Genomic DNA, 16,287 nt, shown 5'->3' on the forward strand with positions numbered 1-16,287 from the left:
TGACTGTAAATATGGCGGAGGAGACGGATCGGATCACGGAGCACAAGTTTGGCAGCTTGGGCTTGCCTTTAATATGTTACAGTTAGCAGCCATGGAATGTGGTAATGTATTGATTGTTGATTAGTCCATTTTTTTTGGGATTGTTTGATGTCCAAGTGCTTTTCCTTTTTGGGATTGTGTTCAATCTCATTGGATTTTCCACCAAAAGAAACCTTGAATGTCTGTAGCCACACCTACAAATTGTAAAATGGGTGTGTGTAAGGTTATTTTCGTCAAAATAATCAGTCTATGTTTCACGTTTGTACTACTTTAACACCAAATATTTCAATTTTCTTATAATGGGTAATTTGCAACTTTTAGTTTATGGAGGGTGTCTGTTGCCGCAAATAATAATAGAGGGGTATTTTGCAACTTTTTAATAACAAGAGAGGTCTGGTGCAATTTACCAATATTTTTCAGAAGATGATTGATGGAATTAGGCTATTAGTCCACCTGTCCAGTGATCATTTAAGAGACAAGAGCCCATATTTATGTAGTTCCCCACATCTTAATTGTGATCCCAAGGAGGACAATATTTGAAGTGAAAGGGGTGATTTACCCATACATCATATTACCGTTTAGTTTAATCCAGAATTAACAGGAAGAGAATGGTTTGATCAATTTAATAGTGCAAGTGTCAAAAAAAAATAATAAAAAAAATGAAAGTAGAAAAAAAGTTTTGTGAATTTAACCCTAATATATATATATATATATAATCAATATAAAAAAATAATGCTCCATAGACTTTCTATCCTAGATAAGTGTCAAAAATACACAAATAGATATTTACCTTTTATTGTTGGGTAAAGTGTAAAAAATTCTACAGCGATATACAAAATGTGCAAATACCACCATAGTGTTAAAAAAAAAAAAAAAAAAAAAAAACCTATATATTTTTCAAATTAAACAAATAAGGACAATTCTTCAATTTAAAAATTAAAACACCTAAAATGCCCTTAAGACAAAATAAAAATAAAAAAAATACTGATTTTATAAATTTGGGATTTTTATAAAAAATAAAATATAAATTTGGGGTTTTTATTAAAATAATAATAAGAATAATCAAAGACTGAAATACCCAAAATTGTCGATCAGGGGCAATTTTGCTACAAATTTGCAAAATATAGGAATTTATATGCACTTTTTAAAAAATGAGGGTGTTTCTTGCACAATTTTTATATATCAGGTTTTTTTTTTTTGTTTTTTTTTTTTAAATACTTTACCCTTTATTATTATATTAAAGCATTCAAATTATTTTTATATTGTTTTATCTTTTTTCAAATAAGATTTCAGGGTGTTTACATGGATTATTGTTGTTATTTTTTGTTCACCATGACCAATATCCAAAAGCGATGATATAGAACTCACCTCCTTACATAAGCATCCCATGGATGTTCATGAAGAATCATTTGGTTGAAGTTGGATGAAAAACCTGGCACAAGTAGGAACAAAAATATAACGAACCCCAAATACTAAGAAATACTCTGTTCCAATAGTAGCTTAAACCAATTAAAAGGAACAGAACCTAAAAAAATAAGTTTGTTTATATAGACTTCAAAAAATGCTAAAATTGTATCACCCATCTAACTTTTAAAGTTCACCTATTTTTACCTCGATCCATTGCTCTGAAGAGATCGTTAACTTCAAATTTTATTAAAATTATATCTTCCCCTGTATATAGTAAACCATCACGCCACTACTAATATTTTGGGCACCATAGGAGAGAAGCAGCATAAGAATATTCAGATAATACACAACTAATTATACAAAATTTAGAAAAAGAAAATTAAGAAGACTGAAAAAAAAAAAAAAAAAAAAAAAAAAAAAAAAATCAGAAATTATATGGTATATAAGAACAACAATAATGAACTACAAAGTTACACTACAAACAATAAATGACAGAGTCAGAAACATTGAACATGAGAAAATAAATTTTTTCTCAACTACTATGACAAATATAGGAACTTAAATATCGATTGATTGATAATATTCTCATACAATTACAAATGCCCTTGACAGTTTCTCAAGTTTCTTCCATGTGTTGCATGATAACCTCATTATTTATGCTATAAAACATGTCTTTCGTATTTATAACCAAGTTATCATTCATTCATTGATCTTTCATTCGATTGGACAATTCATTTTTTACAATATTCATAATAGAAAATGCCCTCTCCACAGTGGTAGACACCACTGGTAATATCAACGCCAACGTCACAAGCAAATACACCAACGAATATATCTCGACTTTTTGTGTCTCAACCATTCTTCTTGCAAGAGCAGCAATCCCTTTCAATCTTTCAAAGCTACTACTAGAGCGCGCATCAAGAATATAATTCTCAAGTTGATCATCAAGTTTCATGAGCTTAATTATACAAAATTCTTTTGGATAAAATTGAGCAAGGCGAATTAATTTTTGCTTGTCAAAAGCAAAGAGTGCATCATTTGGACATAGACATACCACACAAAGAAGTAACTCATAGCTTGCCTAAGTGAAACGACTATTTAACTCTTGAAGTTGCATATCTATGACTTTATAAAACAACTCATTACAATCAGTGACGGACCTAGAAAATTTTGTAAGGGGGGGCGGCTTTTTAATTTGTGGGTACAAAATTATTTGATGGGTTCATTTTTGTAATTTTAATAAGGTTTTTTTCATTAATTTAAAAAAAAATAAAGTATAAAATGAAAAAAAAAAAAAATCAGTGGGGCAAATTATAATTCTAGTGGGGGCATCTTCATAAATTATCAAAATTTGAAGTATAAAATGCTAAAAAAAAGAATCCAGTGGGGGCGAATTGTAATTTTAAGGGGGGCATGTTCATAAATTTTTAAAAAATTAGGGTATAAAATGAAAATATTAAAAATCCAGGGGGGCAGGCCCCCCTGGTCACTTGCTGGGTCCGTGCCTGATCACGATAGTACGTGATGTAAGTTTGTCAATTCTTGAGCTTTACGCCGTCGTCGTCATCCTTGAATTAAGAACATATCATCCATGTTTAGAACATCAATTTCATGTCTCTCACAAAAGGAAGAAACCAGAACAAGTAAAGAATTGCACCCATCCTCCCTCATCATTTGCAGTCGTTACTTACATACTTTGACTAAGGAAATGGCATTCACAATATCTTGATTTTTCCTTTGTAATGCTTTTGATAATTCATTCGTAATTCCCAACACAATTCTCATCAAATGTAGACTAAATAGGAAACTAAAAGATTGCATCGATTCAAACAGATAATTTGCTTTATATCTCTCTTCAGAATATGATCCATCTTAAGAACACCGATTACAGATGAGAACATTGTAATCAAGCTACTTAAAGTACCATAGTTTGAGCCCCAACAAGTGTCACCAGAATCTTTGAGAGAAGTACTCTGATTTAGGCATTGCTCATTTGAAAGTACGCCTTTGTTAAGTGCTTCAATAACTTCGGCAACTTATTTCTCTTGAATGACATCATGATGTTTACATGAGGCTCCAAGTACATTCATTACATTAGCAACCAAGGTGAAAAGAAGGGCATGGATATGAATCTTTGCCACAGCCACAAGAGCTAACTGGAGCTCATAAGCAAAACAATGACCAAAATAAACAAATTCATTCTCCTTCAGAATAAGCATTTTGAGATTGTTGAACTCACCTTGCATATTAGTAACCCCATCATAACTTTGCCCACGTAGTCTGGAAATGCTCAATCCATGTGTAGAAAATAACTCATCAATTGATGTCTTAAGCGAAAGAGCAGTTATTTCTTTAACATGTACAATGCCAATAAAACGCTCAATGATATGTCCATTCTTGTTCACATAACGTAGCACAACCACCATTTACTCCTCCACCGATGTGTCTTGATGTGTCTTGAGAATCACCAATTATAATAGAGAAAAATGCATTCCCGATATCTCTGATAATAAAATTAATAGTCACTGTTGCAGCAGCATTAACAATGGCTTCTTGAAACACATATACATCTAATTTCCTATCTTCTGGAACCTTATTTAATTCGCCTTTAACAACCTCATTGCGACTGGCAAGAAATTGCAAAAGTTCAAGAAAGTGCCCTCGATTGCTAAGTTCGTGATTGTCACAAAATGCACGTGCTTGCAATACAAGAAACCGGATACAATCAATTGATGAATTCAAAATAATTCTATAGTCACATTGAGCTTGGTTTGACTGCTTGACAATAATTGATTGATCATGTCGAGTTTGCTTTGAACTATCATCATTATCATTTGTCTCCGAATGAGATGTCAACTCCAATTTTCTTTTCTTCATAACTGTTTCAAATTTGGTCGTATATAATCAAATTAACTTAAAAACTCACGCCCAGAGAATAAAGAACTTATAGTAACATGTTATAGCTAAAATTCAAAATAATATTTAAGATGACCTATTTCATTCCAAAACACAGATTAAACAATAATTAATAAAATTGACAGCATGTACTTAGCCCAAAAAAAAAAAAAATTATAATAATAATAATAATATAATAGGAGTGTAGTAATCAAATAGCAAGTTGCAATTTAAAATTTGAAGTAAAGAAAAATTCACAAACATTAAATATAGACATTCAAGCTCCAAAAAAAAAAAAAAAAAAAACAGAGAACTTTAGAATGGTAGAATTTTAAAGTTTTCGATTTGGAGAAGAAAGAGAAATGGGAGGACGAGAAAATGTACCTATGTGATCGCCGGTGGCCGATAAGGAAGTGGTCGCCGGTCGTAGAGCACTCGATCAGCTGGTTCGTGACTTTTGCGGAAGACGTACACGAAGTGACGAAGAGAGAAATGAGAACCCTGATGTGTTGGTTCTCGTCATTTACGTTTTAGGGTTCGTTGGTCTGAAATTCACAAGTCCTAATGGGTTTCATCTGAATGACTCAGTACTTCAGCCCACTAGCACTGGATATATTTAGATTATGTTGGACGTCTTATTTATATATACGAATTAAATTAATTAGAAATAAAGTTAGAGAGAAGAAATAAAATTATAAAAGAATTCTTATTCTTTAAAAGTTAAGAAAAATTTATGTTTCAATATTAGAATAATTAATATTATAAAAATAAAAACGTCTTGTCAAAAAAAAAAAAATGATTGAAAACAAAGTAAAGAAATCTTGACCACACAAAAGTGTCATTGGTGTATACAGTATCTTTTTTTTTTTGGTTGATAATTTAAGATAACAGCTCATGAAAACAACCAACAATCACGAGGGCTACCATCACACCACATAATAGACTTAGTTGCTACTATACATATACATACATATATATATATATATACACCACATATACATATGCATACATATATATATATATATATATATACACCACATAATAGACTTAGTTGCTACTATACATATACATACATATATATATATATATATATATATAACACAAAATTATATGAGCACACTGTTTGATTAAATTATGAAAAAAATAAAATTAGAATAATAAAAATTTAAGAGCACACCGATTGATTAAAATCAAAATTTGTTTAGTCATAAGTGCTATAATGAGGTGCAACTTAGTGTAACTTTTCTCTTTTCCTTTTATTTATTTAAAAAATAAAAAATAATCAAAATCAAAATCATAATTTGTACATTAATCCTAGTGCTATAATGAGGTGGCACCTTAGTGTTATCTTTTATTTATTTATTTTATTATTTATGTATTTATTTTATTATTATTATTATTATTTATATGTTTTTTATATTGGTGAAATGGGTAAGCCCAATTTATCGGTGAGCTCTTTTTCTTTATATTTTATTGCTCTTCTTGAGCTTGAACTTTTGGACATGCCCGCACAGTAGAGTTCTATCTATGTCTTGTATAGTTTTCTTGCAGCACTCAAAGTCACTCCTCCTTCGCAGATGGCGGACCTCAAAGAACGCCTTCTTCCGCCAAAACCCGCATCGGCCATAAACCTCCGAGACACATCCTACCGTCCGTCGGCGTCCGGCCGTCAACCCTTCCATGGAGTCGACGTTATGGGCCTCAAGAAGCGAGGCCAAGGCCTTCGCTCATGGATTCGCGTTGACGCATTCGGCAACTCCCAGATCATCGAGGTCGACAAGTTCACCATGATGCGTCGCTGCGACCTCCCCGCTCGCGATCTCCGCTTGCTCGATCCACTCTTCGTCTACCCATCGACGATTCTTGGTCGAGAGAAGGCGATAGTGGTGAATTTGGAGCAGATTAGGTGTATAATCACCGCTGATGAGGTTTTGCTCCTGAATTCTCTTGACAGTTATGTGTTGCAGTATGTGGTGGAGTTGCAGAGGCGATTGACGAGTGGTGGGGGTGTGAGTGAGGTTTGGCAATCGGAGGGTGCTGAACTGGGTCGGAGCCGGAGAGGGAATGGTAGTCGGAATTTTGACAATATGTTTGGGAATACATCGCCTGATTACTTGCCCTTTGAGTTTAGGGCTCTTGAAGTTGCTCTAGAGGCTGCTTGTACGTTTCTTGATTCTCAGGTGCGTATCCGAGAAAAAAATCCCAAATTGTGGGGCATACCCACATCATTGATTACTGCCCAATTGTTTAAATTTAATCTATTATGAACAAAAGCTAAAACCTAATATGGATGCAGTAGATACTCATCAAATATATATCATTGCCTAATGGCTTAAATATATCCATCTATATACCTACCTATATGTATGTATATATCTGTTTGCATGTATGGGCAAAAGCTTGATATCCCGTGTTATTGGAGAGGGTTGCTTTGTCTTCAATTATGATGGATTTTAGTATAATTCAATGGTCTGTAAGTGGGGATTTTTGTTATTTAATGCTTTAATCTCCTTGCCGGACCTAAACAATCTTTTTTTTCCATACACTTCTGTTATCAGGAAATATGGTTGTTCTCCTCTCATTCAGCCAATAATATAGGAACCACTCTGGTCATTTTCTTCTTTTTCTTGTTTTACTTTTTTGTTTAAGTTAATCGATTGACTCTATGGTAGATGAATAGTTTAGAGAGTGAGACTTGATGAATTCTGGCAATAGTTTTGGCGTGCACCGAGGCATGCCATAGGGACAACTGAAACCTTAGTTTTTATGCTAATTAGATTATTGAAACGGTAAATATTGTCCATGCAAATGTAGTGACAAGGTTAAGCTTTGCTTGAAGCTGGTGAGGTTAATTTTCCCACATGTCTGTATTATACATATATAAAATGTTGATAGTATTAAGAACTTCTTTATAAGACTTTTAATGCACCTGTACACACATATCTTAAATTCAAATACACAGCTCATCCTAATTGAATTGTGTACATGAATAGATATGTATATATCATGTGCCTTTGATACTCAGAAGCTTATGTCCTGGTTGAACTAACGTGTAAAGAACCTGGGCTATTTCCAAACAAATAAAAAAGAGAAAAAATTGATATGGGATCAATTGAGTTTACGATGTGACGTATATTATTTGAGTCTCGCTGTTTCAATTTGCTTCGACCTGACGGGCTTTAGTGAGCCTGGTGGAAAAGAAGATATTGGCACTAGTGAAATAAAATTAAAACGGAATAGAAGATAATAATGGTAAGTAGATTTATGTAATAAAAAAATTTATATATTTTGATCTGATCACTATTTAACTTCTTTCCTCTCATGTCACGAGCCTGGGATTCTGGGACCAGGGCTTGACAGTGCGGTATACTTTTGCCTATGCATTCAATATTTTCACTTAGCTTGCTAAAACTCACACCTCAATCTGTTGCCCACATCTGATTAGTAACCTCCATAAAAGGATGGCATTAACAGCAAAAAAGCACACTAGAGCGAGATGCGCTGAGTTTTTCTAATGGCCTGTATTCTGGTTGATTTTTGTAATTTAGGGTAGTTCCATGTTTTTTTGCTCGATCTGGTGAATACAACTGAACTGTAGGTGGAGGTCTGGACTGTGTGTTGAATAGAGATAGGTGAACTTCATATTACAAATTGAAGCAGTAGAGGTTCCACTGAGGAGAAAGAGAGGGTGAAGGGTTATGAGTTGTGGCAATGTGATGTTGGTTGCCCGGAAGAAGAAAATAGAAAAAGGGGAAATTGTATCTTCAATTGGTGAATTCACTTTACAGTGGGGTTATGGTGAGCATAACCAAAAACTCATGGAATTTTTGAGAAACTTTGTATGCGTGTGATGTGGGAGTTAGAGGAAGCGTGAAGGCACATTTATTAGTCCAATGGAACATTAGAATTAGCTGCTACTATTATGTTGCGCTCAAGCAAGAGAATGGAAACGAATTTCATAACAATGGTCTAGTGAGGAAGATTATTGAAATTGGTGCTAGTTCCTTTTGTTAGATCTGGTTCTGCATGTAGTGGACGTACACAAAGATCTGTGAGCTATTGGGCTTGGGTATTAACTACATGCATTTGGTGCTCCTATCATGGTGAGTGGTGCTCTTAAAGTGATTAATGTGCTTTTTTAATGGATATTGGTACTTCGATCAGAAGAATGCAAAATATTCTCATGGTATTTAATGAGGCCAAGAGTGGCAATTCCTACTTCACTTCTTTTCTATGCAAGAAAACATTTCCTCCAATGACTGGGGTTTGATATTTGACATCCTAGCTTATTTGGAAGGCATTCTTTATGCTGTCATTGGAATGAAAGGGTGAAGTTGCTTCGTTGGAGCTAATATTGTACACGTTTATATTTCTTTTGTTCAGTCATCATGCTACTTTAAGAATCCTGACTCACTTGAGAAAATCATAGTACATTGTCATGATTACGGGAGTTTGCAGAGTTGTTTCTGTGGTACTTTACTAAAGTTTTCCACATACATTTGGCAGTGTTGTTATATTCCAGTTCCAACTGCTTCCTTCCCCTTTTTTTTTTGGAACTTGAGGTTTCCTATTTAGTATGTAATCCTAGGCTTCTAGGTAGATAGGTAGACATCAGCCCCTACATTGTAGTCTTCTTCTTATGGAATCTTAAGAAACTTTGAATCTTTAAACCCAAATGCATGAAAAGATCTTCAGATTTGATTCTGTATGTGTGTTTGTTTGTTTGTGTTTGTGTGAGTATGTTGTGAGAGAGTGTTCTTGCCTTTTATGAAACTCATGTTTGATTTATCATTTATGTCGTGCATTTCATTTTCTTTGTGTGGGGTAGTTCCCATATCATGCACAGACTTATACATGCAAAATAAATTCGGAAAGGCAAACAGAACTTTTATATCTGAAAATAGATCCTGGTTCAGATCACAGAAAGAAGTCTTCGGTAAGAAAACCTCGAATGGCTAGAAACTTAGCTTTGCTTTACTTTATCTTCTCCCTTTTGCATCTAAACATTAGATATACTTCTTATTTTGTTTCCTTTTCTTTTTTCTCTTTTCTTCTTTTAATAAATATAGGTTAAACTTTAAAAACAAATGGAGCCAAGAGAACTAAGATTTAGTCAAAGCTTTCCTTTCTCCCATTGTTGTAATTGTGATATTATAATTTGTAAAATACTGGGTGAAGAGAGTGTAAAACAGTGCCGGGAGCCTCAGTTAATGACTAGGCAAAGAGGTATGTTTTAAACTGAATACTTATCTTTTGTGGATTGTTTTTCCATTGAAATTAGAACAACATTTTCATTTTTAATTAATTGCATGTGTATAATATACAAATTAATATGATATGTTATATATACATATATATATTAAATTTTGTATTTGATATAGTGTTAGTTATTAATGGAGTTTGATTTCAATTTTGATACTTAATTGACTTTATGTACAATTACCAATCACATGCTTTTCCCAACCACAATCTCAAATAAAAATTTACAACATTGATATAAAAATAACATCGTATATATTATATACTCCCTCGGTCCCACAAAAAATGTTCCTTTTTGGGAATGTAACTTTTTAAGAATGTAGTTTTTAACCTTTTTTTATTATAGTGGTAGGGAATGTTTTTTTATTATAACTTTTTAAGAATGTAGTTTTTAATGTTTTTTTATTATAGTGGTAGGGAATGAATTTCCAAATGTACCCTTCTATGGTGGGTCCACGTGCTTTTAAAATTTCAAGGCAAGGAGGGTAAATTAGAAATATTAAAAAAATAGTATATTAGATTTTGAATTGGGACAGCCAAAATTAGAAAGGTGGACACTTTTTGTGGGACGGAGGGAGTATAATTCAATCCCATTTTAAACACTTTGTGCTCATCAGTAGAGTTTGATTTCAAGTGTAATTCTTTATTAAATGTTAATAATATTACTATAAAATGATATGAGTAGAGTAGTTATAATATTGATATGAGAGAGATAGAGAGAGTATCAGGACAAATAGAACAATTGTTTGTAAGTGTACTTGGATCGTTTATATAAGCTTGAATAGAAATAGTAGTTTACGGGTACCTTTTCAAGATAATTTGTGGTCTGTTTAAAATACATTTACGAAAGTTTGTGTCTATTCGGAATTGACATATTTGAGTTATTATTTATAATTTTAATGATATAATTCAGATAATGTATATGATGATAAAAAATGTATTGACATATATATATATATATATATATATTGAAAAGGGAATCATATTTCATATGCATCATTATTTCTTTCTACCCACCGAAATAATACAAACTGATTTTCATTACGCAATTCATCATGCGTTTCATTGAATTTCCAGCTGCTTATTTATATCCAACCAACTTTATCAAATAATGAGATGCAGCATAACCTGTACAATGAACTGGTTCACTTGGGAATTTACACATGTATTATGTACAAGCAAAATGCTAAAGGTAGAGTGGAAGTTAGAACAAATTTGATTATTAGACTGTCTAAAATCGAAATGACATAATAATCTGTGGAGAACTATGTTTTTCATACTTGGACTTCCAATTTTATATGCAATTATGAAGATATCAAGGTTTTCTGGTCGTATTCTGTAATTGAACGTTAATCTAACTGTGGGTTTGGCAACAATTCGAATTGATCAGGCAGCAGAATTAGAAATTGAAGCATATCCGCTGCTAGATGAACTTACGTCAAAGATCAGTACCTTAAACTTGGAACGTGTTCGTCGATTGAAAAGCAGACTTGTTGCATTGACTAGGAGAGTTCAAAAGGTATTGAGTTTTCTAATAGTTTTACTATTTTATGCACACAAATGGTGGCCCAATTCTAACATTTTTGTCTCCATTTTTTCTTTCATTCAAATAGGTTAGAGATGAGATAGAGCAGCTAATGGATGACGATGGAGATATGGCTGAAATGTATCTCACTGAGAAGAAAAAGCGGATGGAATCATCATTTTATGGTGATCAATCTTTGATGGGATTCAGATCAACTGATGGTGCGTTGTCTGTTTCTGCTCCAGTTTCTCCTGTCTCTTCGCCCCCAGATTCTAGGAAGCTCGAGAAAAGCTTGAGCATCGCAAGGAGCAGGCATGACAGCATGAGAAGTACAGAAAGTGCTACAGATAGTATAGAAGAGCTAGAGATGTTGTTGGAGGCTTACTTTGTCGTCATTGACAGCACCCTCAACAAGCTGACTTCGGTATCTGCAATACTCACTCTGTTCTGTTATATTATACCCTTGCTTAATACAGAAACAGTTTGTCAATTACTTCTCTACTTCATTTCAGCTGAAGGAGTACATTGATGATACAGAGGATTTCATTAACATTCAGCTGGTATGTATCCGCTCCTTTTTCTTCTGTGAAAACAACCACACTAAATTCTGATGGTATTCATTCTTATTAAACTCTAAAATTGAGTCAGTTTAATTGATTTAGACAGATCCAATCTCTCTCTCTCTCTCTCTCACAACTTTAGGGAGTATTCATATTACCTCAAAACAAGTTTGCATTTTTTTTTTGGTAAAAATAATAGGAAGGGAAACATATTGCTTGGGTTGAGGCACGAAGTGGGTCGCTTTCTTCAAAAACGGAAAAGACTTTCACAAAAGTATATAGTGCACTAGATTGCAGTACATTACCTTCAGGAAACATTTCTTGCTGCACCTTATGTTAGCCTGCACAAGGAAAGTAGAAGCTTCACCTGACAAAGTGCTTTGCCCTGAAAATTTTAAAATATTATAGAGAACAACAAGAGTGCCTAAAGGCTATTTACCCAAAAATAAAAAAAAATAAAAAAAATGAGTGCCTAAAGGCTATTTTGGAGAGGGGTGAGAACCTAAATTTATAGGGGTGAGAGCCTAAATTTATAGGAGTGAGGAGGTAACTGTTACAGGTAGAATAAATTCAGAAATTAAATTGGTCATAAATTCAAATTTACTATGGTATAAATCTGGAGTTAAACATTAACTAGTTATAATTTTCATTTAAAGTTGGATTAGTTGTGATTGAAGACCAGTAGTAATGGAATCTTTGGTCTTCTATGATATTACACTATCAATCTGTCACCTATTTTAATAAAAAATCAACACACACTCAGATACAACTGGACAAAGTTAGAACATCGCCCTTATACATTTTAAGTGCTATCATACAAGCTTCACATGCTAGCACATCACAGTTTTGTTCTTTATTCCAGTTTCATGAGCACTCCTGAGAATCAGTCCAATCCTTGTAAGGAATAGCCCCTTTCATTCTCATATAGGTGGCTATCAAGCATGATTCTTCAAGTCAGACATCACACTTGTCAGGTTTGTTAAGGGATTAGGATAAATTTTATCTTCCAATCGTTACAGGGTTACATGCACTTCCACCATAGTGATAAACAATAAGTCACTACGATTTTATAGTGCATGTCCACTCACAAACTTTCTGTGGTTCATTTGTTCCCATAACCTAGTTCTTGGGCTTTCTAGTTACCCTGTCCACCAAATCTTCTGGACACAATCTGATTGAGGTCTCCCAAACACAAAAAGGCACCATTAGTCTCCCATACTTCCCCCATTATCCTTTCCCAAGTTTCTTGTCATTCTCGCATAAATTATATTTTGGTGGTGGTTGTAAATTTAAGGTCATCGTCATCCCCTCCCCCTCCCCCTCTTTTCAGCAGCATATCTCTATCTCTTACTATGTGTTACATAAACTCTTCAAAAATCCATGAAATACCCACCAACACATGACATGAAATATCTCCATTTGATTTGTATGGTATGTGTCCAACATGTATGGTTGGATATGTACCTAACAAGTAATATTCAACAATATAATTTTACAATATATATATATATATATGTCCAAAAAAAGTGAAAATATTATTTTTCCCTAAAAACTAATTGAAAAATATTAAATAATATGAATAGTTGGCCATGTCCCCATCTTATTGGGTTTGGGGATATGATAAGCCCAATGCTTAGACACATCAGCCATTCAGCAATTGAAAACAGAGAATAGGACTGAGTACAAACCTCAAAACTCCTCAAAACAATGTCTTAAAATGCATTTTGCTGTCTTAGATTGACGATACACTCAGAGTCTTTCACTCGGACAATTACAACTTAATCTTTATTTTTGATAGAAGACCTTTGTCTTGATCCATCGATGGTTAGAAGAGTATGAATTAAAAGGTTTGTCAATGATCGAAGGTTAAAACTATAGTCATCTTTGATTTGCGGAGAGAGAATTTGTTAGGTCCTAGGATTTAATATACTTACATAATACAGACATATATATATATATATATATATATATATAGAGAGAGAGAGAGAGAGAGAGAGATTGTATTCGAATTTTGTGAAACCACCAGCATTTAGTGAGCAAGAAATGCCCACTAATTTACACCCCCATAACGGCCAATTTGTTATGAAAGGTCTATGTCACTGGAAATTCGAAGAACCCATTTGTGGCCCTTCATTTCTTTTTGTTAACAACCATCTATTTTAAAAGCTTAAGTTGTTAGAGGGGGTGTAATTTTAATATTTAAATCCTTAAACAACCCGCCTCACGTGTGACCTTCTTTTGGTCCAACACGTGTCAATTTTAATTATCACATTGAAGGTGAGGTTTGAATATAAGACCTTGCCTGCTTTGATATTATGTTAACAACCATCTACTCTAAAAGCTTAAGCTGTTAGAGATGGTGTAACTTAATATTTTAATCCTTCAACATTGTCATTTTACTATTTTTTTTAAATTGAAACAAACAGCCGAAGGTAGACACCGAATTTTTTTTAGCCGTTTGATGCATTGATGTGTGGCCCATAACCGGAATTGTTTTAGCCGTTTGGGACCCACATGGCCGCACATCAATGCATCAAATGGCTAAAGAATTACGGTCTCTTCTTTGGCTATTTCTCTTAGTTAGAGTAGCATGATTCTGCATATAACTATCACCTATATAATGGCCAGTGAATGAGTGTGTAACATCTTCAAAATCATCAGTTTAAAAAAAAAAAAAAATTGCATTCTCATCCACACTAACCCATCTTTTATTTTATTTTAAGAAGGGATGAGGATATAATTTCCATGCACACAAGTGTTTCATTGTTAGAAAGGAATACACTGTATTGCTCTTTATTGTTACATTAAAATGTATTTGTGATAGAATTATCAAGTCAACATAATTATCAAGCATGTTGAACCAACAGAATGAATGTGTAATACTAAATCTTTTCTTCCTACTGTTAATATTGTTGGGATTCCCCTAAGATTAAATAGATGTTAAAAATTTAATTATATGGCAAAATGCAAAAAACCGTGAACTATTAACTTTTGGAAACTAGTGTCCCTAAACTTACAAAAAAAATTGCAATTATTTCCTTTCTGTCCCTATGCCATTAGTTTATGAATAGTACGTAGCATATAATTTTGGCTAAATGACGATTATATCCTAGATTGGGTTAAATATTTCCTCTCTTTTTTTCCCTTCTCTATTTCTATGTCAAGGGAAGTTTGCTACTTTTACAACATTCTTAAGTGTTAACGGCATAGTTATGTATTGTCCTTAATTGCAAATATTTGTACAAGTACAGAGGTCAATTGCCAAATTGATTACAAGGGGGTTAGTTGCCAGAAGTTGATTATTGAGATTTTTTATTTTTATTTTTTCATTTTGCCCTAAATTATATAAAATAATGTGATTTGCAAAAAAAATAAATATTAGATAAAAGTTTAGAAAGTATTCTTCCCAGGAACTGATAAAAATTGCATCGGTCAATGCACTGCTTGGATTGAGTTTCGAGGTAGATCGCTCTTTTTGGGATGGTTGTGACTGGTTGTGACTCTAAAAAATATATCGGGTGCAGTAGGTCTCATCAGCCGAATGGACCAACCATATCTTATTGGAATAGCTCCTTAGTCTGCACAACTTAAGAAGAAGTTTCAGAGCATCGTATACTCTTTTATACACTGATATTCCTGTGCACAGTGTCATTAAAGTTACCAGTTTAAAGATATAGCTGAAGTCTACCTTATGCAACCGGCGGATATACCCATCCCTAACTCGGTGTGTGTAATCCACCAAGTGACTTATTATCAATAGAGTTCCCTATCTGTTCAAGTTCTCTCCTGAAGTCTTGAGACTTCTAATACATCCCTGTTTGTAGGTTTAAAAAGCCTTGCATGATCTGAAACAAGAGAGAAACATCCGTTTAATGAAGGAAATACTTCACCATGATCTTTTTTTTCTTTTCCCCATGATCTTCAACTGCATTTTTTTGGGCTTAAAAACTAAAAGATCATTGACAATTGATTGAGATTTTTTGCTTGCAGGATAATGTCCGTAACCAGCTTATTCAATTCGAGCTGCTGCTTACGACTGCAACATTTGTTGTTGCCATCTTTGGAGTGGTAGCAGGGATATTTGGCATGAATTTTGAAATACCGTTGTTTGAAGACCCAAGTGCATTCAAGTGGGTCCTAATAATCACAGGAATAACAGGGTTTGTCATATTTTTTTCATTTTGTTGGTTTTTCAAGCATAGAAGACTGATGCCGCTGTAGACTGTGAAGGAAATCACAATCGGTGAAGCTGGGAAATGCTACAAGTATTATTAATTGTCATTATTTACTTGTGTTACTTGGTAGACCAATGGAAAAATAGGAAATGAAAAGGTTGCTCTCTTTTTCGAGCAATTCTATATATAAAATTTAGCCTCAATTTTTCAATTGTATAAATTTCATTTACCAAATTCCTGTATATATGTTTCAAAAGAGTTAAACCAGGATCTATATTAGCAGGGCACTTCTGCCAGATTGCATAGCTGGCAACTTGAAAATATGTTACAATGATTTTGATCCCATTTTTTTAAAAAAGCGGAGGATGACTCAAGATTATACGCTAATCATCACCAGGTTGTGTTTGATTGTATTATTTAGAGATGA

The 16,287-nt window shown here is 33.5% G+C and overlaps 2 protein-coding genes across 2 annotated transcripts; one reads left to right on the forward strand and one right to left on the reverse strand.

Moving 5' to 3' along the window:
• Positions 1-455: 455 nt before the first annotated feature.
• Positions 456-4,323, reverse strand: LOC132281923 (uncharacterized). Its single transcript, XM_059783575.1, has 4 exons — positions 3,857-4,323; positions 3,515-3,726; positions 1,408-1,471; positions 456-492 (listed from the first exon to the last, which is right to left on the reverse strand). The coding sequence occupies exons 1-4, from the start codon at positions 4,321-4,323 to the stop codon at positions 456-458; spliced, it is 780 nt and encodes a 259-aa protein (XP_059639558.1).
• A 1,456-nt stretch (positions 4,324-5,779) lies between these two features.
• Positions 5,780-16,080, forward strand: LOC132283686 (magnesium transporter MRS2-1). The gene is made up of 5 exons (XM_059785684.1): positions 5,780-6,521; positions 10,991-11,119; positions 11,214-11,549; positions 11,638-11,685; positions 15,676-16,080. Exons 1-5 carry the CDS (start codon positions 5,919-5,921, stop codon positions 15,904-15,906), a joined length of 1,347 nt encoding a protein of 448 aa, XP_059641667.1. The 5' UTR covers positions 5,780-5,918; the 3' UTR covers positions 15,907-16,080.
• Positions 16,081-16,287: the final 207 nt, after the last annotated feature.

This window comes from Cornus florida, unplaced genomic scaffold (assembly GCF_030987335.1).
Source record: "Cornus florida cultivar Cherokee Brave unplaced genomic scaffold, ASM3098733v1 CherokeeBrave_3.0.0_Hap2_Chr11, whole genome shotgun sequence".
Taxonomy (NCBI): domain Eukaryota; kingdom Viridiplantae; phylum Streptophyta; class Magnoliopsida; order Cornales; family Cornaceae; genus Cornus; species Cornus florida.